At 38.1% G+C, this 27,589-nt stretch overlaps 1 protein-coding gene and 1 long non-coding RNA gene across 8 annotated transcripts; both read left to right on the forward strand.

Annotated features, from left to right (window-relative positions):
- Positions 1-606: 606 nt before the first annotated feature.
- Positions 607-8,753, forward strand: LOC121395138. 7 transcript variants are annotated; one of them, XR_005962266.1, is made up of 8 exons: positions 607-1,340; positions 1,620-1,694; positions 3,077-3,222; positions 4,232-4,366; positions 5,515-5,624; positions 5,739-5,825; positions 7,264-7,386; positions 8,099-8,753. It is a non-coding gene; the product is annotated as an uncharacterized LOC121395138 (long non-coding RNA). The 7 variants fall into 7 exon arrangements; XR_005962267.1 differs by having other exon boundaries at positions 5,515-5,603; XR_005962268.1 differs by lacking the exon at positions 5,515-5,624 and having other exon boundaries at positions 611-1,305.
- Positions 8,754-19,712: 10,959 nt separating this feature from the next.
- Positions 19,713-26,981, forward strand: LOC121395137 (serine/threonine-protein kinase MAK-like). Its single transcript, XM_041567741.1, has 3 exons — positions 19,713-19,853; positions 24,615-24,694; positions 26,787-26,981. Exons 1-3 carry the CDS (start codon positions 19,717-19,719, stop codon positions 26,849-26,851), a joined length of 282 nt encoding a protein of 93 aa, XP_041423675.1. The 5' UTR covers positions 19,713-19,716; the 3' UTR covers positions 26,852-26,981.
- The last annotated feature ends 608 nt before the right edge of the window (positions 26,982-27,589 follow it).

Here is a 27,589-nt window from a genome sequence, read left to right on the forward strand (position 1 = left end):
CACTCCATGCCTTATACATTACATATTTGGCCCCTAAGCTATAGTAGTACATTTTTATTTCAACCTAGTTTTTTTATTTTTTGTATATCAACTGTCCCTTTGAAGAGGGATAACTTGAGGTGCCTTATAGGAGTCACCTTTTCTAATATATAACTTACTACATATGGCGCATGAGATGGTGTGTGTGATTTTTGCCGTTGAAGACTCTGCTGTATATACATGGGAAGCTGTTGGTACTAAGGGGGGGGGATCCTTAAAGGTATGGGAATTCTACCAGGTATGAGATCCATTTCCGGAAAGCCCATTATGCAGGAAAGGCTCAGAATTACGGGAAGGTCCATTCCATAGACTCCTTTTTAATCATAAAAATCCTGATTTAAAAATGGTTTCCTTTTTCTACTGTAAAAGAAAAACAGTACCTTGTAAAGTTGGTCCATCTAAGCTATAAAATTAATCCCTACTGACAATGACAGATCCTATCTGGTTTGAAAGGAGTAACTTACAAGTTATTTTGACAGGCATGTTATGAAGAATCCAAAATTATGGAAAGACCCATACCTTAAGGCTTCTGCTTGTAATTTTTTTTTTATTCCAAGTCGCACTAATTTTAAACATTTGATGACTTGCCCTGGATCCAAACAAGGTTATTCATCTAGTAATTTAGGAAGGCTGCTGTAAATTGAGAAAAGGTACAAATCTAAGTGAAATGGTGGGGCTCAAGCACACAAATTCTTCTTGTAGAGGAGAATTCTGTCCAGGCAGTGTTTGCATACACCATTTGATGCAGTCGGATAGTGGAGAGTTTATTGTGTTAAAAGTGTCTGACTGATACTCACCTTTCTGAAACACTATTATTGCTTGTCTGCTTTCATTTATTTCAAGGTAACAGGTATTTTCTACATTATAATATGATATTGCCTGTGTATGATTTTTGTATTCTTCTAAGTATGGATACCTTGGCATTGTAGGTACTATAACTTGTCTGGAGTTTTATGGTAACACACACCTCCTAAGTGGGGCTGAAGATGGACTGATTTGTGTATGGAATACCAAAAAGTGGGAGTGCCAGCAAACCTTCAACTGCAAAATACGACCCGTTTTAATTTCTGGTGTATTTAATTTACTATACAGATTTTGGTTTATATTGTTCTGCATATTTAGACAACTGTTTTTGTTCATTTATGAATAGGAACTGCCATGCTGTTCTTCAAAAAAAATTATTTAAATCTTGTTGACGGACTCCGATGGAACATCAGTCAAACTGTTATACAGAATGATAACTTTGGAACAAAGCACCAAGGCAGGGTGGTACACTTTGACAAGATTATTAGTATAATGCTGTAAGTGGAAGGAAGTGAAGTAGAAAAAGGAAAGCTATAAAAGTACAGAGGTTTTGGGTAAACTGTGACATTTTGACTGTGTGGGCCAGTAGGTTTAACAATTACTGTTAACAATGTGTAAGAAATATTATGTTTTATATTAATGTAGTTGGTGTATGAATTCAGGAGTTGTATTTTATGGGATTTACCAGGGTTATATAATATAGTGCTTCTTTAACTTTATAAGAATGGAGAGAGAGATTATTTGTCAATACATAATATTTTTTATTCTTGTTACAGAGGACAAGTCGTGTCCCTTTCCATTCATCCTTCAGGAAAGTTAGCCTTATCGGCAGGGACAGATGAAACCTTAAGGTAATATAACCCTTCATGCTGATGCGGAGTAAGCATTGGAACCACAAATGATCTCATACAGACTCATTGTGTTTAAACTTGGCTAAAATCCCATTAATAAAGCGTTGGGCCCCTGATATCAGTCTGTGGGGAAATTACGTACTGTGGTGGTTGCTATTCATATAATGCTGAGTCAATGAATTTAATGTTTATTATAATTCATATCCACTGAGTTGATTTAGTTTCTGTTTTTAGTACAGGGAGGTAGAGAGTTCAAATAGCTCTGACACTGATCCTAAAATAACTTTTCCTACATTTTACAGATGGAGCAGTCTATTTATCTGTGTACATAGTGCTAAGTCTTAAAGGCAGCGTACATGTACTAATTGTCTCTGGCTCATCGGCTACACATGGTATGGGCACCTCTCTGTTGTTCCAGTCATTCAAGCAAAAAGCCTGAATAATCGGAACAGCATGGAGTAAAGAATCCAAGTCCCAATGAGACACCTTCAGTTACATTGAGTAGGAGAAACAACAGCCTGCCAGAAAGTAGTTCCACCCTAAAGTGCAGGCTTTTTCTCAAAGCATATGATCAAGCAAAATGACCTGAAATGGTTGCCTACACACCAATATTACAACTAAAATACACTTGGGTTAGGAATGAAATTTTACATGGTAGAGTGAATTATTTGCAGTGTAAACAGTGTAATTTAGAAATAAAAACACCTTAAAAATCATGACAGAATCCATTTAACTTCCTCATCTGCCAATGCACCATATATTGACATGCATTGACATGTTGAAATTGGCAGGTGACATTTTCAAACATGGACAATTACTGAACCAACCTATATCTATGGTTATTTATTGGGGTTGTTGCACCACTGTACATATACCAATAACATGCAAAATTATATTATGCATGTTTGCATGCATATACATTACCCGCTCGCAGCGCCGACAGACTTATCCACGGGAGGCCAAAGTGTTGATATCAAATAGCGGCTTTATTAAAACAATACACGGTGGTAAAGTAGTGGTGGGTGGGAACTCTGAGGAAGTGCCTGGTCTTTGGGCACAAAACGCGTTAGTTTGCTGCACACGCCACCACTACTTTACCACCGTGGATAAGTCTGTCCGGCGCTGCGAGTGGGTAATGTATTTCTGTGTATCAAATGATCGGACAAAGTAACAGAGATCCCCGCAATAGGTGCTGTGGACGAGGTGAGGCACTGTGTGCGGGTGTGCTGTGTTTAGTTTTACTCATTCTAACAACATATTAAAAATATACAATATATTTACTATAGAATAATATACAATATATTTACTATAGAATATGTTATAATTTTACTTTTTTTATGATTTTGTTGATATAAAAATCGTTTTATCATTGTTTCTTTCAGACGCACACATTATCCAGTGGTCTCCCATTGGAGAGAAATATGTGGTTGTGATACATGACACGGTTGATGTGTACCAGCTGGAGACTGCAGCAGTAGTTGGTACAATTAATAACCCAAAGAGAATCTCTTCTGTACAGTTTATAACTGTAAGTTACACAAATTAGCTTGGTTTCAGTGTTTCTAACTTTAGTAGTAGTTGTATTAATATGGATTTATAAAGGTCCTTTTACAATTAACTATTTAAAGGTATGGCCTTATCTATCAAGCACTCCTCATTTTTCACAAGTTCATAGTTCAAAGGGTGTTTTAATGTGCACAAAAGATGCTTTTTCCAGTCAGTGTAATGTGCTTTTATTCCAGTAATTTGTAACTTTAACCCTTTAAACCACTAAGCACGTACGGCATACGTGCTGGTGGTTCAGGGCTCAGGCTGCCAAGAACGTACCTCGTACGTTCTCCTGCAGCTGAGCCTTCTCTCTGCATCGGCGGCTTTTGCCGCCTCTGCAGAGAGTCAGGAGGGTTGACAGCCCCTGGGCAACGAGGCTGGGGGGCTGTCAAGTCGGATCTGCGACGCGATTGTCGCAGATCCAACTTCAAAGTAGCAAAAGCTACGTCCCCCAAACGTTAGGTACGTTTGGGGGACGCCTTTGGACCCCAGGAGAGACACCACAAGGGAGTCTGGAAAAATCGGCAGGACTACCCGAGGGAGCATATTCAAACTTTGTGGGACTAAAATGCGTATTACCGAAAGAGGGTAAATGTGAGTGTATTTTTACTTGATTTTAATTATGTTTTAATAAATGGTATTACACTATCCTCGGTTCCTATTTTTAATCCGGAGTCTGGCAGGAGCGGTGAGTTGGAGGAGTGACCAGAAAGGATTTTTCTTGACATGCAGAACGCCACAGTAGTGGTTTGTAAGTAGGCAATTTAAAACTTAGTGTGGAGGCACTTGACTATCGGATTACACCTTTGTTGCACAGGAAGGATGCCTCTTCTTCTATTCACCTGGATCTATTTCTCTTTCTCTAATTAATAGCTGCCCGAAAAGAAAAGGGAGCACATCTCTGAAAAATCATTTTTACATACGCACAGGGTGATATTCCCTTTAATTGAACGTATTACGCTATGTGTTTCTAATTTCTGTTGCCACAGGCGCTGATCCTCTTATATATATTCCATAGAGAATACATATACATTTGTTCTGGACTTTCATTTACAGCTGAGGGACTGTGAAGGGATCGGCAAGGAATACCTAAGAGACTGACATTTTTTTACCAAGTTGCATGTGTAAGCAATATATGTTTTATCACACGAAATGTGTCTGCTGAATTTAAAGCTCATGAAAACAGGTACAATAGGGACATGCTCACCTAAATGCGAGGGTAAAAGGCGAAATGTACCCTTTTTATAAGAATGGTACTGTTATTTGTTCCACTTATTCTCCCTTAAAGGGGGTGGTTCGCCATCAAGTTAACTTTTAGTATGTTGTAGAATGCCCAGTTCAATGCAACTTTTCAATTGGTCCTCATTATTTATTTTAATAGGTTTTTTAATTATTTGCAGTTTTCTTCTGACTCTTTCCCAGCTTTCCAGTGGGGATCAATGACCCCATCAAAAACAAATACTCTGTATGGCTACACATTTATTGTTATTGCTACTTTATATTACTCATTTTTCTATGCAGGCCCTCTCCTATTAGTCTTAATGCATGGTTGCTAGGGTAATTTGGAAATTGCCATTGCAAACTGGAGAGCTGGTAAATAAATGGAAAACTACAAAAAAATTTCCAAAATGCAAATTGCCTCAGAATATCACCTTCTGCATCATACTAAGTTAACTCAAAGGTAATCAATCTCTTTAAGCCAGTGGTTCATAAGAAAATAAACCAGGTGCTCGCTAAGGGTTTTTTTTTTGTTTTTTTTGCTATAAAATCAGAATTTTGAGTGGAAAAAATATATAATTTTTTGAATTTATTTTACCCAAGGCTGCAAAAAGTCTGCCATCTGAAAATACTCCATTTTCAACCTGTCACGGTCCTGTAGAAGTCATTGGCAGTATGAAGATGTTACTGTCTGTGCTGGGTTTCATACAATAATCTGAACATTTTGGGTTTTTCCACCAATTTCAAGAAAAATTCTGACTTTTCAGGCTTCAAATCCAAAAAAGTCAGAAACCTGTGAAATTCACAAACTGTCAGCAAACGTATACAGAAAGCTTTTAGCAATATGTTTATGACCAGCTTTATACAAATATAATAATCATCTTAATACTGATAATATCATAATGTTATGCAAATGGATGTTTTCAAAGAAATATCAAGACCCTTTGCCTATCACCTCATGGCTTTCAAACTTGCCAGATGAAACGGTGGATTTTTTCCCATCATTTAAAAATTTTAAAACAGTCTTTAAGTCAAATGTACTTTTTTGGCCCAGGTAACAATGATTGGATCATAGTGTTGGCTCATAAAGATCGAGGAGAGCATCAGCATGCCGATGCAGACCTTGTCCAATGGGATTTTCAAGTAGAGTATTTGCAACATACTGTATGTCCAAATGACATGTTGACAGCTTTTATAGATATACATATGGCCAGCTTAACCTATTTATGTTTAAAAAGTGTACAATAGCATCTAACCTCTAGTTTATTTTTATCTTAGGGTGAAGAATCTTCATGTCTTTGAACTGCAGGGAACTCATGTTGTTGTATCTTCATCAAGTGACGGTTATATTAAGATATGGAAAAGGTTAGTTTTATAACATGGATAAAGTCCATATGAGCTTATAAAAATGACTATATCTTCTTGCAGAAATACCATAGTACTGAAAGAGCAATTTATGCCATTCAGTATTCTGGATAATTGAAATTCCATGTGAATGTTCACCCATATTCTTAGTGTCTGTTTTATCTTTTATTTCTGCTTTGCATAGTCAGGGCTACATGAAACAAATCAGTCACCATTTTACAATAATTTTATTTCCTAAATAAAAAGCATACAAGTACTGTTCATTCATGAGTATAATTTTACCATGTTTTGGTGATATCCATTAAATCATACTGTTCTTTTTATGTAATATACTCTAAAGGTTGTCAGACAAAAGTCAATAAAGGCTGCCAACTTAGCCCCTGCCTACAGGTTGAATAGGCAAGCTTAGTTATGGAGCCATCCCAAGGCCATTCTCAACCGATATCAGTCCAGATATCTATTGGTCCTCTACCAATGAGTCCCCCTAGTCCACAGTTGTGATGTAGTTATTGGTCCTAAAGCTTGTATGGTAAACACAGCCCCAAGCATGTTCTCACAAAGTCCAAAATAATTTCATTCCAATTAAAAGGATGGTTCACCTTTAAGGTAACTTATGTTATAGAATGCCCAATTCTAAGCAGATTTTCAATTGGTTTTCATTATTTATTTTTTATGGTTATTTGCCTTTTTCTTCTGACTCTTTGCAGCTTTCAAATGGGCGTCGCTGACCCCTTCTAAAAAAACAAATGCTCTGTAAGGCTACACATTAATTGTTATTCCTACTTTTTATTACTCTTCTTTCTAATCAGGCCTCTCCTACTCATATTCCAGTCTCTTATTCAAATCAGTGCATGGTTGCTAGGGTAATTTGGACCCTAGCTACAAGATTGCTTGAAATGCAAATTGAAGAGCTGCTGAATGAAATGGCAAATAACTCAAAAACCTTACATAATAATAATGAAAACCAATTGCAAATTGTCTCAGAATATCACTCTCTACATCATAATAAACGTTAACTTAAAGGTGAACAACCCCTTTAAGTCAAGGACAACTGGGCATTTAGAGTTTTTCTTGAAAATGTTTCACCACACATCCAATAGGCTTCTTCAGTTCAACTGAAGTGGTAGGGAATTCCCTGGCATTTCACCTCTTGATGGTAGTAAAGTCACAGACATCCAATCACAGTGGTTACATTGAACTTCAGTAAGGTGTTGGCTGAAACTCACAGATGTGGGAGAGTGTGGTCCAGTCACAATGGTACCATTGAGGCAGGTGTTGAACTTTCTAGATACTGTATTTCATGGCCTGGATTAATGAGAATCTTCATGAACACTTCCTGCCAACTGTGGCCAGAATTTGTAAAATTAAATCTGAAAATCTGAAGATCACCTACAATTTCAAATACTGTAGTTTATGATAGCACACACTTATGTTACAGGTCCAGACTTCTCCATCATTGCTTTGTGAAGTCAGTACATCGGCTAGACTTACTTCTCAGCTTGGCTTCCCAGTGGCATAGACTATAAGGAAAAAAGCAACACAACTGTCACTGCTTCAGCTGGTAAGCACTTTACACAGACTGTATAAGATGGCATCATTTTTGTATGGTTTTTTCACACTGACACATCAGTTGTTTTCTTTTCATTTGATCCATGATTCCTGATTGGCACTTTGAGTTAAAGCAGTGCAATAATATTTTATATCTTGGTGCCCATGGGAGCCTATGTATAGCTCTGACTATTCCTTGAACTCAGTAACAGAAATGTGGCTCAAAACACCATCATTTTATAACAGTACCCCAAAAATTCTAACCTGACAATCTAAGGAGCACTATGCAGTCGGGTTGCTGCACTCTAGCATAGAGAAAAATTTACAGCAAACTGACTTCCGCTGCTGCTTCGTGACTGCAGAGGTGCTGCAGCCTAGAAATTTTGGTAAGCTTTTGCCACAAGAAATATGGGAATTTGAAAAGTTTAATCCCCAGGATATTGAGTACTCTGTCTAACCAGCCACTTGCTGTTTTGTCATATGAATGAGTAAAGAAAGTGTAGCCAGAGAGAGAAACTTTTTATATTTTGCAGAGGGTCAGCAATCAAAATTGCAAACTGGAGAATAGAAATTAAAATAATTTTAAAAACCATTAGGAACTAATAAAAGAGACAAATTATAATGTTTTTTTTATAAAGCCAACAATGGGTTATAAAAGAATTTCTACTGATCTTGTAAAACTACATTAGCAGTGTCTGTGCTGATTTTCTTATCCTGTATTTCAGTGAAAGACTGTGACAGGCCAAAGAAGAAAAAGGCCCAAAATGAAACAACGGATAAGGAAGCAAGTGAAACCCAAGTTGTACATAAAAAGAGGAAAACTGAAATTAAACAGAAAAAGAAACCAGTTAAATAACTCAATTTCTGTATTCATTTAATACATTTATTCTCTGTACATGTTTATTCTCTTAATTAAATAGTTGAAAAGTTAAGGGATAGTAATTTATTTTTTAATATGCAATAACATGCTAATGCAATATCATTATTTGAATACTAAATATCTGCTTTTGGTATCACTAAAGGTATATCCTACTCTCTTTTTTGTTATGCAGCACACCCTTTTCATGCACACACCAAAACAAGCTAATTAAGAAATGTGCAACAGGCCCTATGGTGCTTGAAATGTTTTCTGCTGTTTAACCATTGGGCCAGACCTACTTGTCATTTTACTCCTCCTCAGGACACCACAGCAAAACAACCCTTTCCACATTTTACCCCTTTAAACTTCCCATCGCTTATGCAATCGTGGCACCTGGTCAAGGTTATTACTGTTTCATTCACTTGAGAAAAATGTTATTCATGCTCCATTAATTTATTAGTCATCTAGTTCAACAGCTGAAATGCAGTGGCTGTATTTAATAAAATTGATGTTTTATATTTCCCATTGAATCACCTCACTTTTTTCCTAAGGTCGGCCTAAATAGTCTTTTATTTTTACCTGTGAGCCACATTCAAATGTAAAAAAACAGGACGGTAATTGACACCTGTTTTTTCACATGGTGGAGTTGTCCGATTGCTTTTCGCTCTCTCCCTGGGACACCACAAAGAGGAAGAAGGCAGGGCACCAAGGACTGCGGTCACTGAATTTACCTTTTCTATCTCATGAGGTTCTAACTTCCCTATACGACCGCAAATCCTAGGCACCTTAGAACAAGAGGAGAAGAAGATTTCAATGAAACAAAAGCACCAGTTCTACAAGACTCAATATAATTTGGAAAATCGAAAGGACTACAAAGTTAAAGGGGTGGTTCACCTTTAAGTTAACTTTGAGTATGTTATAGAACTGACAATCTTAAGCAACTTTTCCATTAGTTTTCACTATTTCTTTTTTATAGTTTTATAATGATTTGCCTTTTTCTTCTGACTTTCCAGCTTTTTAAATGGGCAGCTGCTCTGTAAGGCTACAGATTTATTATTAGCTACTTTTTATTGCTCATCTTTCTATTCCGTCCCTCTCCTATTCATATTCCAGTCTCTTATTCAAATCATTCAATTGTTGCTAGGGTAATTTGCTAAATAGCTACCAGATTGCTTAAAATGCAAATAGAAGAGCTGCTGAATAAAACGCTAAATAACTAAAAAACCACAAATAATAAAAAATGAAAACCAATTTCAAATTGTCTCAGAATATCACTCTCTACATCATACTAAAAGGTGAACAACCCCTTTAAGATAATTAAGCGGCTCCTGCCTATCACTGTCTAAAGGCTGAAGGACAATAGAAGCAATATTTGGCTACATTTTGTACATGAAACACAGAAAGATATCACCAGTACTTTGTCTAACCCATGCTGGAGAAGGAAAGGCCTGCAGCACTTGGGGGTGCCAAATGTTAGGCACCCCCACGTGATTGTATTGACTTGCCTGAAACCCTGGGCCGGTGCTCCTATCAGCAGAAAACTGCACCAGCCGGGGGTTATACCAGTGAGTACCACGGAGCGATCCATTTCCTTCTTCAAATTTCCCAGGGCAAACGCATGCGCAGTTGAACGAAATATATGACTTTTTAGTTAAACTTTGGCTTCTCGTGCAGCCGTGCAAAGGAGGAGGACGGAAGAGGATTGCTCCGTGGTGCTCACTGGTATAACCCCGGGCCAGTGCAGTTTTCTGCTGATCGGAGCACTGGCCCAGGGTTTCAGGTAAGTCAATACAATCACATGGGGTGCCTAACATTTGGCACCCCCAAGTGCTGCAAGCCTTTCCTTCTCCTTTAAAGGCAAACCATGCACTGGAAATCTCTCCCCTTTTTGCATAAAAATAGTTTTTTCTAGCAGCTCTAGAATATGGGTTGGACCAAGCACTGGCACCTGGCTGTTTCTAACAGCAGCTGACAATTTCTTTCTGTGTTTCATGTTCTGACCCATGCATCACAAAAAATGTGTAACTCAAGGCAGGTGTTAATCCCAGTGCCACCTTACATTCATGAACCATGTATTTTGAACTAAGGGCTCTTACACACAGGCTTTTTTTGTGCATTTAACACACGTTTAAATGCAGGTTTGAGCGCAAATAAATGCATTCGCTAATTGATTCCATTCTATTCTGCCTGGCTGTACTATGAACTTTCTGAATTGCGTTTTACTCCATTTGCGTTTCAGATGCAGCATGAACTTAACACACATTCATCTGTCAATAGAATAGAGACTTGCATTTGGAATGGAAAAAAAACGCTTAGCTGCGTCAAGAAAAAACGTTTTAGACACAATATATGCAGGTTTATGCAGTGTGTGTGTTTGAAAAATGCAAAAGCAGATGCCTGTGTGCCCTTATGCAGCCAAAGCAGGCACAAACTGGATTTTAGCGCAAGTCACAAGTACAGTATGGACACAAGTACATTTGTGAATAGCTTTTTATTGGCCACAATTTTGCAGCGTGTGCAGCAACTCAATCTTGTAAATTAGCCCTATAATCGAATAACTGTGTAGTTCACCTAAAAGGATATTATATACAGATGAATTATTTAATTTCATCGCTTATCCAAATGATCAGTGTGCTGTTCTGGCAGTTGATGTGGCTTGGGAGTAATCTGTTATGTACCAGCTGGCACTATAGAGAATCACCAGGAAACTATAAAGTCTTAGTGTGTAAATATTAACAGATTGTTCTGTATAATTGCTGAGTATGATATGTTCAGCTCCTAAAAGTGCCCATAGTTCTTCCTTTGTAAGTGGCTTTGTCTGCTAGAACTATTTTGAAAACATAGTTTTTTTAGGCATCACTCTAAAATGCAGGATGCACATATTATTTATTTAATAAATATCTATGGGATGATGGTGTTTCTCAAATTATGTTACAAATTCTATATTGTACCCACAACTTTTTAATTACATATTGACAAAAAATGCTTTGCTTGTTTCAGTCACTTTCTTTTTGATTTGTCCAAAAAACGTGGTTTGGATGATCAGATGGAAATCACAACTTTACAAATATCACATAAATGCTGAAAAGTTCTCAAAGCAATTGGGGGTTGTCCATTGTGCTCTCAAAAAAGTGTAAATTGATACACAGAGTGTAAACAATACATTTTACTGTTTTTTAACATTTCCCCTGGGTTTTTACTCCCACTAAACCACAACATGGGTTTTAGGATTCTCTTTTTCTTTTACTAATAAAGTAGAATAAAATAAAGAGTCTACATGTAATATGCAGAGGGTTTAAAAAAAACATGTATAATGTCCTCAGTGACTGAGTGGAGATATGCAAATATTATATTGCAGCTCCTGGAATAACGAAGTCCGCATTCTTTAAGAAACAGCACTCAAAAAAGGGGTTACAGTCCTAATAATCATGTAGCAAGGGATTGTCCAGGTCCCCTCGATTACTGTGTTCTGTAGCGTCTGCCTGGAGGACCAAAATCCTCACACCTTGTATACATCTTCCTGGGACACCAACCCAGTCCCCCTGTATTCCAGAACATGTAATTGATCATCACATTCAAAGTATTTGCCAATTAAAGAGTTCAAATAATTTCATGCTAAATGGTGCATGCTAAATGGTGTAATATGACATTACTGGGCCCAATAGCTCCCAGAACCCCTGAGGAGGATATACATATATATATATAGATATATATATAGATATATATATAGATATATATATATATATATATAATACACAAAAGCCTTGAATATCTTGTAAATTATATCCTTATAAACGGTGAGTTCTGATGTCATCAGTTATAAACGGTGAGTAGTGATGTCATTTCTGTCACATGACTCACTGAAACTTGTGTATTATAATAAATTAAAGTACCCCCAGTTGTAAAATTTGAGGATATTCGATGTTACTTCGGAGTTCGTGGGTGGGCTGGAGAGGTTTGGAGTGGAGAGACTGGCGGCTGATAAGGCCAAGTATGTGAATTCCGCCCACGGCCGGTGGCGGTGGTAGCAGCGCAGGGGGCAGCCGGGGACCTAGAGGGAGCTCGGCATCAGACAGCAGCAGTTCCCGGGCAGCCAGCAAGAGGGGAGACTGGGCCAGGAGGTGTCAGTGCACAGGGGCAGCAGTAAGAGATCTACTCTACCGGCTCAAGGACCGATCCCAGTGTCCTGCCTGTGTGCTGCTTTACTGTGACAGCAAGAAGAGGACAGGGTTCTGTGGTGTTTCCGAGCTCTTTCTACAGATCTGTTGATGTGAGCACAGAGCGTTATATAGCCGCCCGATCATACCCCACCAAGCCTTGGGAACTGAAGAGGGAATGATTGCTACACAGCAACACTGATACAGTTCCACACTGCGCTGGGGAGCTGAGGCCGAACCGTTTCGCTACTTCCTCCTGCGCTGCTGCTGTTGAACACCTGGAAGATAATTAGGAGCCTGCTGACATCGCCTTCCTACATGAACACTCACGCTGTCAGTAGAATATGGGAGAAGAAACCGAACGTCGCACGATGGATCGTTGTCGCCCTTTCGCCTGAGGACAGGAAGCATCGTTTCTGCAAGTTATTTCTTAATAAATGCTTTGCTATTTTAAAGTTTAATTTGTCTTGGTGTTTTTATTTTGTTCCATACTAACAAATTTTTTTTTAAAAAAAAATGTGATGTTACTGGTCCTTTAAGAACAATGAGAAGGCACATTACACATTATGTGAGGGTTAACTACAGGTATGCCAGAAAATGAATCATACCTCACCTCATAGTGATGTGTGGGTTGACCTAAAACCCACAGGTTTAGAACTGGTTGGGCAGGTTCAGGTTGAAATTTGGCCAACCATTGCGGGTTACAGATGGTCAAACAGGGGGAGTAAATGTCTCCTTTTCTCCTGAAGACTTGCTGTCTTGGTACCAGAGGCACACAGAAGTGGCGCATGGAGCGGGAAGACGTGGTTAAGGGTGAAATGGCAACATTTGGGTTGGTTGTGGCTAAAGGGTTTGTGAATTAGGGGCAGGTGCGGATTGAGTTTTGCCTGACCTGCACCAACAGCACCACACACTCCCCCAACACATCCATCACACATGCCCATCACTAGGGCTTCCTACACTGTACAGCCCACCCAAAACCATATACATAATTACAGAACCTACAAAGCACTTACCTAATCTACCCTCAACATTTCAGATAGGGGAACAAGAATGAAACTGACCCCATTACAAAAACCTCCTCACTCAACAAGCTGCCTCCAAATTACATAAGGCATTATACGTCAATGCGCTGACATTTGCAACATCAAGCTGCCCACAACATTCCCCCAATTTTAAGGGCTACACACATCATACAGCTAAGACCTGCAAATATTTAACAGTTCTGCTAATCCCTGTATAAGTGAATACTTATACTACAGCTCCCAGTAAGAACACAGAGTGGTAATATGTAATTTAATATGAAAGAGGAATCATTACTGAGGAGAGAAAACGGGGATCCCCCTAGTAGGAATCACATGATCATTCCCCCGAGTATGACGGCAGACATATGATGTAGGAAATAGGCAGGCATGGGCAGGAGGAGGTGAGTGGAGTAACGAGTTGTGAAATTATTAGCAAGAGTCTTGTGTATACCCCATGATCCGCGAAAGTAATATGCGCTAGCACCTGTCTGATGTAGGGAATGGCAGCTTCATAGAAACCCGTATGTATACATGTACATGTAGCTATTTCCTGCTGTATCACATGTATATCAATGTGCTCTTTTGTCCTATGTCTTTGTAGTTGCACGCTTGCTTATGTGTACATCATGTGTGTTCTTAGGGTGAAGTTCATTGACTGAATTGGGGCAATACATGGTAATAGTTTAATATGCGTATTGAATAATAAATACTAATAAGTGTTGACTTTTTTGTTGTAGAAATTATTATTCCTGTAGGTTTGAAAAGTGCTTCTATGTACAGATATGGGACCTGTTATCCATAGTGCTCGGGGACCTAGGACTTTCCAGATAAGGGAATTTACGTAATTTGGAGTTTAATACCTTACGTTTACTAGAAAAATAAACCCAAATAAGTTGGTTCTGCTTCCAATAAGGATTAATTATATCTTAGTTTAGATCAAGTACAAGGTAGTGTTTTATTATTACAAAGAAAAAGGAGATAATTTTTAAAGATGTGGATTATTTGTATAAAATAGAGTCTATGGGGCAAATTCACCGCACTTTGCCAGGCGAATTTTCGCCAGCGCTCCGCAAATTCACTAAAATGCGAAGTTGCGCACAGGGGTAGCGTAAGTTTGCGAAGTTGCGCTAGCGTTGTTTCGCTATATAAAGCGAAGTTGCGCTAGCGAAGGCTAATTTGCATACGGCGCGAAATTCAAATTTCAATGGAGGAACACGTATCTGCACTACAAATGCCTAGAAAACCTTCAAATCAGCCAATAAAATTTTTATTTTGCCCTACACATGTGCCCACTGTCTAGGAAGGTTGCCATGAGTCAGGAAATGTAGGGGGGAGGAAGGGGAGCCCCAAAAGTTTTTCGATCTTTTTCAGCCTATCACCCGTCATGTAGAAAACACGCCAGCGTTTTTTGGGACTTAGAAAAAATTTTGACTTTTTTGGAAACAATCCCTATCTACTCTATTGCGCTTCGCCAGGTCTGAGGTGGCGAAGGAAGTCTAGCGTAAAAGGTAGCGTTCGCTACACTGCGCAAGTTAGTGAATTTGCGTAGTTTCGTCGCTAGCGAAAATTTGCCTGGCGTAAGGTTGCGAAGTAACACTAGCGAAACTACGCCAGCGTTCGTTAGTGAATTTGCGCAGTAGCGAAAATGCCGAACGCTAGCGAAAAAACGCTAGCGTTCGGCGCTTCGCGCCTTAGTGAATTTGCCCCTATGTGAGACGGCCTTTCCGTAATTCGGGGCTTTCTGGATAAAGGATCCCATACCTCTATGTTCTCAGTTTCTTGTATAATTGTTTTGAGTTTTCAAAATTCTACTCTGTTTTCAAGTACTACTGCATGAAATTCATACTCTCCTTATGGTAATTTGCATGATGTGCTTGGTTTGCACCCTAAAATGAACACATGCCATTGCTAGTTGTAATTAAAGGATTTCAAAGTGTGCTGGGTAGTCTGCCTAAATCGACTAACTGCTTCTAGTAGGATACAGAACGATAGAGGAAGCAGAACCTGCAACTGTTGACAGGTCCAGAAACTATGGGGGACTAAAATGATTTCTGAAAGGGTGCAGTAACTTTTAGTTAGGCGCAGTTTTTTCCAAGGATTGTCCCATATACAAAAATATTTGCTAGTAGTGACGTGCGGGTCGAGCCTTTTTTCCTGCTCTCCCGCCCGTCACCTTACACGACTTCCAGTTTTATAGCCGCGTGCCTGCTCGCCCCACCCCTTTTGTGACATCATCAGAGGGGTGGCACGGGTCTATAAAAGGAACCCGGAAGTCAGACACGGGCGGGCGTGGGTGGAGAGAGGGCAGGTTTTAACCCAACCAGCACATCACTATTTGCTAGGTACAGTACAAGTGTGGGTTTGGGAGGCTTTTGTAAAACTTGTGAGACGTGGGGTGCGCTCATACTTTTACTACGTTGTAGATTCAAAATAACCATATATCCATGATTACTGCAAATTTGTTCTATACATATAAAATTATTTTATTATGTCATACAAAGGGATATGTGTACAGTAGAGATATTAGGCATCTTATGGGCCATATATATTTCTTTCAGGGCCACATCCAGTCTTTGGGGCTTGAGTTGTACAGCCCTGCTGCATACACCGGAATGACATGGGTAAAAAGCTTTCTAACATAGCAGTGTCTGAGTTTACCAGAGGAGCAGGTTTAAAAGAGACAGCTATTAAATAGTGATTCACAAGAAAGGACAAAGACTGTTGTTAGTAGAACTTCAGGTTTGTATCACTCTTTTCTTCACTGAATAGGGCAATGTTATTGAAGAAAATCATATCTATGGAAGATGCCTCTATTATTGGAAAGTCTAAAATCTTAGGTGGCACAGAGTTTAACAACAAGGATAGAGTCCAAAATGAGAACCACCCAAAATGGGGCATGGACCGGTGATGTTCTAGAGTAAGTAGCCTTAGGAGCACTCACCAAAGATCATTTCATTAGATGTAATCCAGAGGCACTGAACATATGTCTCTGCTGACACTTGCTTGTGCATTATTGCAGGTTCTCACCTGGGTCTGTGCGCTACATGAACTTGCATTTCTGATGACACTCCAGCCTTATTGCAGGGTGTCAGGGTTAGTTCACACGAGGAGATTCGGGGAGATTTTGTTGCCCTGGCGACTAATCGCCTCTTCTTCTGGGCGACAATCTCCCCGAACTGCTTTTCTCCCCAATCTTACTTTCTCAGATATACACGAGACCATTCTTAAACATTTATTTGGGTGAAATTTAGGGGATTTAAGACTGCTGTCATGAATATCCTTGGAAAAAGTGTTTTTTTAATGTATGTATGCATTTGTTATCAGCTAAAGGCAAACCAGACTAAGGGGGTTATTATCAAAGATCGAATTTTGAAGTTATGTAAATTTTTGTTAATTCAAATGTACCCACAACTCGAATGTGAGGTTATTTATGAAAAAAAATTGAATATTCGATCGAATAGTTGCAACCCGAAAATTAAAATCTAATTCAAATCAAGTTTTTGAATTCAAATATCAAGAAGGCAATTAACATCTTGGTTCAATAGACCTCTACCATTGACATCTACATGAACTCAAAGGTTTAGGTGGCGAATCGTCGAATTACAACTGTTTGCAGGGTCGAGGTGTGATGAATCTCATATTCAAATTCAAGTTGGTGGTTTTAAATTGAATTTGTACATTTTCACCAAAAAAAAATTAAATTTAACTATTTAAATCTTAGTAAATCTGCTCCTAGATGTATGACATCAAAGTGAGGGATTTAATGAAAAAAAGACTAGAATATTTTGATAATTTATAATGTCTGCAAACTAGTTCCAGTATAATGGGCAACTCCAGGTACATCTTGCACAATAAACATGAAAATGTCCAATAATTTGCTTGTAAATTATACCATATACATTTTAATCACTGTGGAACCAAGTCAATTCCTATTATCATACTGTGTTTGTTAACTATATGATGAAATGTGGCTTATCTTGGGCTTTTTGCCCAGTTGTTGACTGAATATTTGGACATTGTACAGTTTCATTGAGTGTGTCTGGAATAAGGTATAATGGCAGTGATAATTAAATATGATATGGGTATCATGTCACCTAGTGACAGAAGCAGATATAATCATGTGGTTTAATGTTCTCCAACCAGTGTAAATGCACTTTACTGAAACACAAGTACGTCAGAGTCCATATTGTTACTTTATAGCTGTATTATATTTTATAGAAGCTAAATATTTGCCAGGAGACAGCATTTATGTGTTTGTCTTATTCTTGGAACTAGAATATTATATCTGCCTGTTCTTTATCTGTGCACTGATTTATGTTTTCTTTTTATTGGGACAGGTTGGAATGACAGCCTCATCATTCTTTCTTGATTTTTTTATTTTGGTTCATTGAAAGTATAATACATCAGCTGTTCTAAAACAAAATGTGCACCTCTGATTTACTGTACGATTGACTGTACTTTCTGGGAGAAAAACACAGCATTTTCTTTACCTGTGATATCCAAAACACTAGAACATTTTTAAAATGAACGATATACTACCATGAAACAGCTGGGTGACAGCACTTATGGGAGTGTTATGAGAAGCAATGACTCTGGAGAACTGGTAGCTATAAAGCGGTAGGTCAGTTTTGCAGTTGTTCATATTGAATCAAATTTTTTGTTAATGAGGAATTAATTTTTTAGACATTTTACCAGGGATTCAATATCTTTTGAAGATTCCAACAGAGAAGGTGTTTCATTGAAGAGCCTTCTCGTTGTATATGAATATAGCATCTGCTTTCTTGTTGAGGAGGCTTTGTTGTCCTAGAAGCCAGGGACAGGAAATCATAATTTTAAAACTTCTGGAACACAAAAGGTAGCAAATGCTTGCAGGAAGCTGCCCTCACTATGCAAACATACCAGTGTGGGTCATCCATAGTGGCAAAATTTGCACTTGGGCACTAACACATAGTAACTAGTTAGATGTTTGTTTTAAGTTTTGTAACTGCAACTGGCTAGAAAAAGCTATTGCACTGGTTGCTATGGGTAACTGCCCAGGTACAAAATCACTCAGTGTTCATAAATGAGCCTGCAGCTGTTTTGCTTTTGGTTACTCATACCAGTAAGCAATACCCCAGCAAATTCCCATACATTGCTTCCCGTTGATACCATGTGGTCCCCTGTACACATCTTTAGGTGATGAAGCAAGCCCCATGCCACCCTTTGATTTGAGTGGGAGGTGACCTGCTCTGTTGTAAGAACCAGGGTCTGGAATAGCCCATTAGACAACAGACTGAAGGTGGCCATACACTATAAGAAGAAAAAAAGAGCGGATCTTTCACCGATATGCCCATAAATGGCAGGGTGATATTGGGTTAATTCGAACGTACGGCCATACGATCGGATTATATGAAGGAAATGGATGATGACGGATCGTAGGACCGCATCAACTATCCGCTTCAGTCCTCTATTGCAGGAAAAATCAAACCTGCCCGATCAATAGGCCAATTTTTGGCCAGATAACATTTCGGGGAGACCCCTCTGACACCCCCACACAAAAGCAGATAAACTGACGAATCTGTCTGAAGGACCGATATTGGCATCTGTAATCTGCCCGTGTATGGCCACCTTTGTACTGCTCTTATTTTAAATGTCTGGCATTTTATTTTCTGTCATAGATTAACAGTTTCAATTATATTTTTTAAGGATGAAAAGGACATTTTATTCCTGGGAAGAATGCATGAATCTGTGTGAAGTTAAGGTAACTTAATTGCAATGATATGTTTGAGAAGGTGCTAGGGTACTAAGTGGAGTCTGCTGTATGTTCTGTGTAATGCCTGTTTAATTTTGCCACTTAAATCAGAAGCCTGATCTTAAAAAAGTAGCATGAATAGCATGACACAGAAGAAGGAGGTGCTTCACATTGGAAACTCTTCACTGGCTCAGGGCTACTAAATATAATTTCATGTATAGCTTTTCTTTCAAGAAATAAAACCAAGAGACAGAAATTGGAAAGTTCTGCTGGAGTTCCACTCCCCTGTTTCTTGTCTCCGAGTTTCTATTTTATCTCGGTATGTCTCTGCAGCCAAATTTTATCAGTCTTTCCAAAAAATTTTCTTCCTACTTATCTACTACTAATTTGAGAAGAAAAAACTTTTCTACTAATTCAGTTCGTTTTTTTATGAACACTAATAGAGTGTGATAAACTCATTGAATAGCATCTGACTCTAAGGGACATTAAGGAATCTGGAATTAAGTCTTTCTCGTCGAATTAAATGTACTTTAAATGTACTTTTTCCTCCTTACCTAAATAATAACTAAATATGTTTTTTCCCCAGTCTCTGAAGAAACTAAATCATGCCAATGTGGTCAAATTAAAAGAAGTTATCAGAGAGAATGACCGTCTCTATTTTGTATTTGAGTACATGAAAGAAAATCTTTATCAGCTGATGAAAGATAGGTATGACTTCCTTACTGTATTTTGTATTGCATTTTCCTATGGAAATAGTAGGCTGCTTTGTGCATACAGTTAGCAATTCAGACATGCAACTATAAATATAAGTATATGTATGTTTGTTTCATGTTTGTGGTAAATACAAAGATACAATTCATTTCCTCTGGCTAATTTACATGGATGAAGTGAATTAAAGTAATGAGCTTAATTAAACCTCCAACCATCTATCAGAATTTGAATGAAAAAAGGGACCCTCAATTACACTCATATAAACAAAACGTACAATTACCTTTGAAGAGTACTAACAAAATACAGTTTATATGAGGAAGTAAATTATTAAAATAAGCTGTAAATTTTTGATTTGAAGCATGTCTATATAATACAAATATGCACAATATACGTAATTCAAAGTAGAAATGTTAGTCTACGTTGTTACCCCAGGTGGCAAACATTACGAGACCCTGTGATTTATTTGCCCATGTGATAGGTTACAACCACTAGAATTTTGGGGTAGATGTTAAAGCCAAACCAATCTGATTTATAAGATGCCTATATAATTTGTTTTGTAAAAAATACATTGAGCTAAAGCCCTGAAATCACTGTTAGCCCTCTTTGCAGGAATGCATTGAGCTGCAGTACCCAAACTAAATGACTGTATATAGAGGGACAACATTAATGTGAGAAGGACTGGATGATAAAAGCACTTATTTATTCAAATGTATGCAGTTATTTGGAAAAGCTGTAATTAATACAATTATGGCAAACCCCAGTCAACCCAAACCTTAGCTCTGACATACACACTCTACTTTTTTTTAACTCTACTCTATTTTACTTTTATGTTTAAACGTGCTCTAGAACTGCAGAGCATCACTAGAAAAAAATACACACAATAGTTAAAGCTATTTGGCTACCCTAAAATGAATGCTTTCATCTTACTATAACAACCACTCTCTTGCCTAGCAAACATATTTTACCACATTAGTATTGTCACAGTCATCTGCTTCAAAGTACGTTTCTCACTTTTAGCTCCCTACACTGTCCACCTCAACCTGATCCTCCTTCCTAAGGTCTTGCTGTATACTTCTTGGAGAAAATAAAAACCCTTGCAAGTGAGATGTCAGCACCCATCATGCCTGTTGCACAAAACACCTAGCTACAATTATGCCACAATATTACAATTCTCCCCAGTCAATGAAAAAGAGGAAGCAGTTTTACTTCTCTCTAACTTACATCCAACCACCTACAGTACCTTCTTGATGTAATCTCTCAATATTATCTGCTCATATTTTCTCTCCATTCGTTCTTTCTGACTTTAAACACGTACTAGTGACACCTACTCTAAAACCTTCACTTTGTCTCCTTCCATTTATCAAACTTTCATAATCCCTCCATACTTTTAGAATGTGCTGTTTGCAACCGTTTACTTTCTCTTAACCCTGTATGAGACCTACTTTAATCTTGTTTCATGCACATTCTACTTTTATTTGGCATACAGGGCACAGCATTCATCTGGATGTTGGTATACCTGTCCAACCAATCCTTCTTTTTCCTGGATAAAGCCTCCTCACTGCTTCAACTGTCTGTTGATGTTCCTCAAGGCTTTATCCTTGGACCCCTAGTTTTCTCAGTATACACTACATCTGTTGGCAAACTCATGAGCTCATTTGGCTTGCAAACCATCTTTATGCTGTTAACACCCAGGTATTTTCCTAATCTTTACCTCTCTGTTATATCCCAAGCATCCAACTGCCTCTCTGCCATATCATCTCAGATGTCCACTCGCTTTCACAAACTCAGTGCAGACAAAATGGGACTGATCCTGTTCCCAGGATTACTGGGAACACTATAATTCATTCCAGCACACAGGTTCACTGTCTTTTAGTCATATTAGATTCTCCATTCTACTTCATTATTAACATCTAAAACTTGCTGTCTTCTTTTAAAGGGGTTGTTCACCTTCCAACACAAAGGACTTTTTCCAATTAATTTCTATTTTTGTATTTGCAGCCGTTTTTATAATATTGAAGTTTAAAGGTTAATTTTTCACCTTCTTTCTGAAGTAGCTTTGGGAGGAGGGGTCTTCGACCCTGTAAACTGTTCTATACTGATACATTAAGTTGACATTTTGTTATTTTTGTCCCTGCTGAGCAGAATCCCTGCGTTTCATTAAAGGCAGCTGTTAGAATTGATACAATAGTTGCTACGATTCCACAGATGTGCCTGAGAAATGTATCAATTAAGGGGCAGATTTATTAAAGGTCGAACATTAGAGTTTTTGTTTAAATTCAAATGAACTCGACCTTGACCTAGGAATTTGAATAGTATCTTATTTAAGAAAAAACTTGAATATCTAAAACGCGAACGAATATTACCATCCCGAAAACTCAAATCGAATCAACTAAACTTGAATCGAGTTTTCTCTCCGAAAAAACTCGAATGTCAGGAAGGCTATGAATATCTTCAATAAGTCGCTAGACCTCTGCCATTGACTTCTACATGAAATCGGTAGGTTCTAGGTGGTGAATAGTCAAATTAGAGTTGTTCCCAGGGTCCAGTTTGTGAGTTTTGACCAAACATCCAACTCGTAAATTCACATTTAAATTTGCAATTCAATCTTTAATATATCTGCCCGTAAATGTAGCAAATTGTAACAAATACATGTAACAATTCAGAATCTGCACGTGGATTACTGAGCTGCCAGACTGAAACACCAGGGACAGGAACAATAAACTTCAGACTTAAATTTTGGAAAAACAGTAAAAAATAAATAATGGAAAGTAATTGAAAAAAAATTTTTTTCCGGTGATCAAAAAAGAATAGAACTGAAAAAAGTGTTTGCAGTATACAATTAGTCCATTCCTGATTGATCTTCTATCGCCCACTGATTTTACTGTCTTTACTGACCTGCCACTCACTTTATTGTTCTCTTTTTAAACTTGCAAATGCCACTGCAAAACTCATCTTCTCCAGCCGTCAAACCACTTCTGGGGGCAGAATGTAAATCCTTTGACTTCGAATATCGGAGTCGAAGGATTTAGTGCTATTCCGACGATCGAACGATCGAAGGAATAATCGTTTGATTTGAAGGATTTTAATCCATCGATCGAAGGATATTCCTTCGATCAGAAAATTGTTAGGAAGCCTATGGGCTACCTTCCCCATAGGCTAACATTGGCCTCGGTAGGTTTTAGGTGGCAAACTAGGGGGTCGAAGTATTTTTTAAAGAGAGAGCACTTTGGCTATCGAATGGTCGAATAGTCAATCGATTTTTAGTTCGAATCGTTCGATTCGAAGTTGTAGTCGAAGTAGCCATATTCGACCATTCGACCATTTTTTCTTCTATTCCTTTTACTCGAGCTAAGCAAATGGGCCCCATTGTGTACTTCTCTGCTGATCCTCAATTGGCTAACAGCACATGTTCATTTCACAATTAAACTCCTGAACAAGTCAATGGTAACAATAATACAGGCAAGGTTAAAGTGTAGAGTGAAGTCAGGCAGGGTTGGGATCAGGCGCCAAGGATCAGAGTCGATGGACAGTCAGGAGTCAAAACCGATAAAATCGACACGTGCAAAGCTTGAGCAGGAACTGATTAAACAGAAGCCAGCTTGGGCAAGGAGGGGAAGGGGAAGCCACTATTTAAAGCCAAGAGGCCCAATGGGAGATAGGAATTGGAAATGGACAGAGAAGGGAAGCAATGGCTGAACCTTAGAACAAACAGCGTCCAATTGGACACAGGTGCCTGTTAATAGGGGAGATGTGTGGGATGCACATGGACCAAATGCAAATGTGCCTGCACCAAAACCAGGCGCGCATGTGCAGAAGCAACGCGCTCTGAGCCAGTCACCACCGGGCGCCTAGGAGCAGGAAGACCATGTGCCGTGGGAGCCTCTATCCGAACCCATGTCAGCTCGTCTAATTGTAAGATTAGACAGCCGGCGGGCAGGTTACACACGTCTACAGGACTAGGGGAGATTGTGGATGCACACCTAAGGCCAATTTCAAAAAGTTTAAAGCCCTGTCTAAATGATTCAAGTAAATATGCAAGTGCATGTAATTTTGAAACAGGGTTTTTTTGTTACAAAGTTATGATCATAATATTGATAAGCCACCATACCACGTCAAGGTAAAACCCCACAAAAACTTTTTGAAATTGGCCTTAGGTGTGCATCCACAATCTCCCCTAGTCTTACACACGTCTACAGGACACCCTTCCTCTTAACACACTAACCTTTAGCTGCTCCCTTTCACAATTCATCAGTTCCTACAATAACAAATCAGCCATCACATATTGCATCCCTGTGATCTATTACCCCTCACAGTCATAAACTTATGGACTTATTTATAAAAAATCAAGTTTTGTGAGGTTTTAGAGTTTTTTCTACTTTGAATAAGCACACAATTTAAAAAAACTTGAATGTCTTTTTTTATTGAAAAATCAGATTATAAAAACCTTAATTGACTGAAACTGTGAAAAAAAACAAAAATTCTAAGTTTTATAAACTTTTAAATGTTGACGTTTTACATTCAAGTTTTTGAGCTTTTTGTGCTTAATAAATACCAAAAATTTAAAAAATAATTGTAATTTGTGCAAAATAAATTTGTATTGTGGCAAACATTTAAAATGAACCATTGATAAAGCACCCCCTTAATATGTATGTGCATATGTCATAAATGTACTGAAACACACCATTTAATGCAAATTAATCATTTATATGCAGATACAATTTAAACTTTGTGTAAATTTGTGAATTTATCTCTTTACAGAAATAAGTTGTTTCCTGAGTCAGTCATCAGAAACATAATGTATCAAATTTTACAAGGTCTAGCTTTTATCCATAAGCACGGTAGGTTACTGGCAGGGACGCAGCATGCCTATATCTTCTCTCCGTAGTGATGGCTCTAAAATGCTCTATGATTAAAGCCAAGCTCTTTTGTTCTCTAAAGGCCTTTACTGTCTTATCTTCATGATATTCTGTGGTTTAAACCTCTGCCTCTATTGTTTTCTCTGGTTAAAAATGTGTCCTTTCTGGGTACAGAGTTTTGAACTGATCGTATTGAGAATTTTTCTTATTTCCACCAGACAAAGATTATATATTTTATTTTTATGATAGTTCACCTTTAACTGTCATTTACTAACACATATGCAGCAGTACTGAAATGCAGTAGCCAATGGCAATGGAACAACTCTGATTAGTCCAGTGCATAGCTTTTAAATCCTATCTTGAGGCATCCCCAGTAAAAAAAACAGGATTGTCCTACTGTGACACTATGCAGAACACTGATTTTGAGGCATGAGATCAGACAGTGTCACAGCAGAAAAGAACTGGCATATTTTACAATATTTATTATACTGTAAGGTATAATATATGTTGCCCAGAAACAGCTGGGTTGTACAATGCTGTTAGCACTTCAGTATAGTACCACACAGTGCCTCTGAAAGCTGTTAGGAGCTGCCTCCTGTAAGTTGAGAGCTGTGAAACATAGACAGAATATACTATGTACCTAAACAAAGAGGAGCCTACAACTGTTAAGTTTAACACCAGCACATACTGTATATCAGAAGGCCAGTTATATTGTTTATTGCAATATCCTTATGTGTCAAACATATACCATTTAACATCTATGCTTCCAAAACGCTTCTCAATATAATGTTTCATAAGGTAGTCTGGCATCACACATTTAAAAGAGACATATTGTACTCTTTCAACTATAGAAGCAATGTGCTTCAAAAATATGTGTTTGGGGCTGATTTATTGAAGAATTCCCCCCAAAACCCAACTAGTTCTGCCCATCTGTTCCACTTCCTGCTTTTCTGGCTATGCAGGGGAGTTGGTGGCACTCAGCTCACTGCACTGTAGGATAGAAACCAATCAGCAGCTAGGCTGGCCTGATAGGGAACTTAAGCCTGTCTTTGCTTGTATGACTGCAGGACTGTGATTGGCTATCACCCTCCTAACGTGCTTCTGGCAGGGACCGTTAGGACACGCCAACCCCTCATTTGAAACACTGACAGAGACCAGTGAACATCTATTGGGAGCCCCAATAAAGGGGCCATTTTTAGAGATAACCTTAATTTTTAACCCAATGTGAAATCAACACCATATAGTATTCATAACTGCCTACAAAATTAGGGTTTTCTCATTTATATGTCTCCATTAATTAAATTAATGCTAAAGTGGCTTTGGAGAATCATTTTTTTATGAAACATAACCAGCTAAACATGGCCAGCTAAATTGTTTGGATGTACTCTGACAGTTGAATTACTTCTGCAAATCTGTAAATCTGCTCAAAACTACTATGACTTTTGTGTTTTTAATTCCTGCAGCATTCATTAAGGGCTATTGGTACCATTTGGGTTAAACAGTATGGAGCCAGACTAAAGCTTCACTGCTTATCTGTTAATATAGGCAAATGTAATAAAAATAACTACAACATATATTGCTAATGTAATTACTAATGTGAGTGTACTGAATCCAGAATTTGGTTTAAGAGGATTTTAATTTGGCTGGATTCTTTATGATTGGCCAAACTGAATCTGAACCCTTGATTTAGGGCAGATTAATCAATGTGCAAATTAGGGTTTGTATTTGGTTTGGTATTTTTGTGGAGGATTTAGCATTTTGCCTAATTCATAAATAGATGCATCTCTAGTAAGTAATCTGGCCACCATTATTGTCCACTGTTTGACATTAGTAATATGGATGTGCACCCCCCCCCAGTCAAATTAAACAAGTAAGGATCACCTAATTTAATAAAAGCATGCCAAAAAACCAAAGCATACTAAGTTCACTTTTCACACTGTATCCCAGTAAGAGAATCGTTTTGCATTAGTTAACCTGGAAATGGTATCAATTGCTTTTGACATTTGTTTCTTTTTTTCTTTCTCATTTTGTCGACTTTTTCTGCTATTGGTTTCCTTGACTTTCCTGCTTCAAGAGAAAATAAGATGTTCACTGAGAATGAAATTAGGAACATTATGTTTCAGGTGCTTTCAGGCTTAGCTTTTATGCACAAACATGGTAAGCATTTTGATCACACAGCAATACTGTTAACACTTGGTAACTTTTTTTATTGTGGCATATATTCAGGGGCCCATTTACTAAGAGTCGAAGTGAATTTTTGAATTAAAAAACTTTGAATTTCGAAGTAATTGTTGGGTACTTCGACCATCGAATAGGCCAAATTCGGCTTCGACTAGAATTGAAAATACTTCACAAATTCGACCATTCGAAAATCGAAGTACTGTATCTTTAAAAAACTTAGACTTTGACACTTTGCCACCTTAAACCTGCCGAATTGCTATGTCACCTTATGGCCAGTATTTGGCTATGTTTTGAGAAGTCTTCGTCTTCGAATTTCGGGCTAGCCTATTCGATGGTCGAATTTCAACGTTTTTTTCTCATCCCAGCCACCATATACTGATTATGTATCTACCAGATGGTAAGTAAATGATCTGTCTTTGTACTGATGCTAGGAAATTACGATCTTCAATCAGAATGTTGTTAAACCATTGTTTATTTAAATAGCACTTTAAGAGATAATGTATCTTGGCCACTTTGCATCCATAGTTCAATATTATATGACTGCATTATCCTTCAAACTAACAACTGGTTGTTGTAGCATTTACATCAGTGTGTTTTTCACCTGAGGCCTTTAATGTTGAAAAGTTGTGTATTGAGGGGGTTATTTATTAAGATGCGTTTTTTTGGCGGCTTCTGTTGATGACGATAACCTGAAAA

Source organism: Xenopus laevis, chromosome 6S, assembly GCF_017654675.1.
Source record: "Xenopus laevis strain J_2021 chromosome 6S, Xenopus_laevis_v10.1, whole genome shotgun sequence".
NCBI classification, from domain to species: domain Eukaryota; kingdom Metazoa; phylum Chordata; class Amphibia; order Anura; family Pipidae; genus Xenopus; species Xenopus laevis.

Coding starts and splice junctions, on each gene's coding strand:
- LOC121395137 (XM_041567741.1), top strand. CDS start 19,717: ATGTTTTTTCCCCAGTCTCTGAAGAAACTAAATCATGCCAATGTGGTC. Junction 19,854..24,614: donor TATCAGCTGATGAAAGATAG/GTATGACTTCCT, acceptor ATCTCTTTACAG/AAATAAGTTGTTTCCTGAGT. Junction 24,695..26,786: donor AGCTTTTATCCATAAGCACG/GTAGGTTACTGG, acceptor TCCTGCTTCAAG/AGAAAATAAGATGTTCACTG.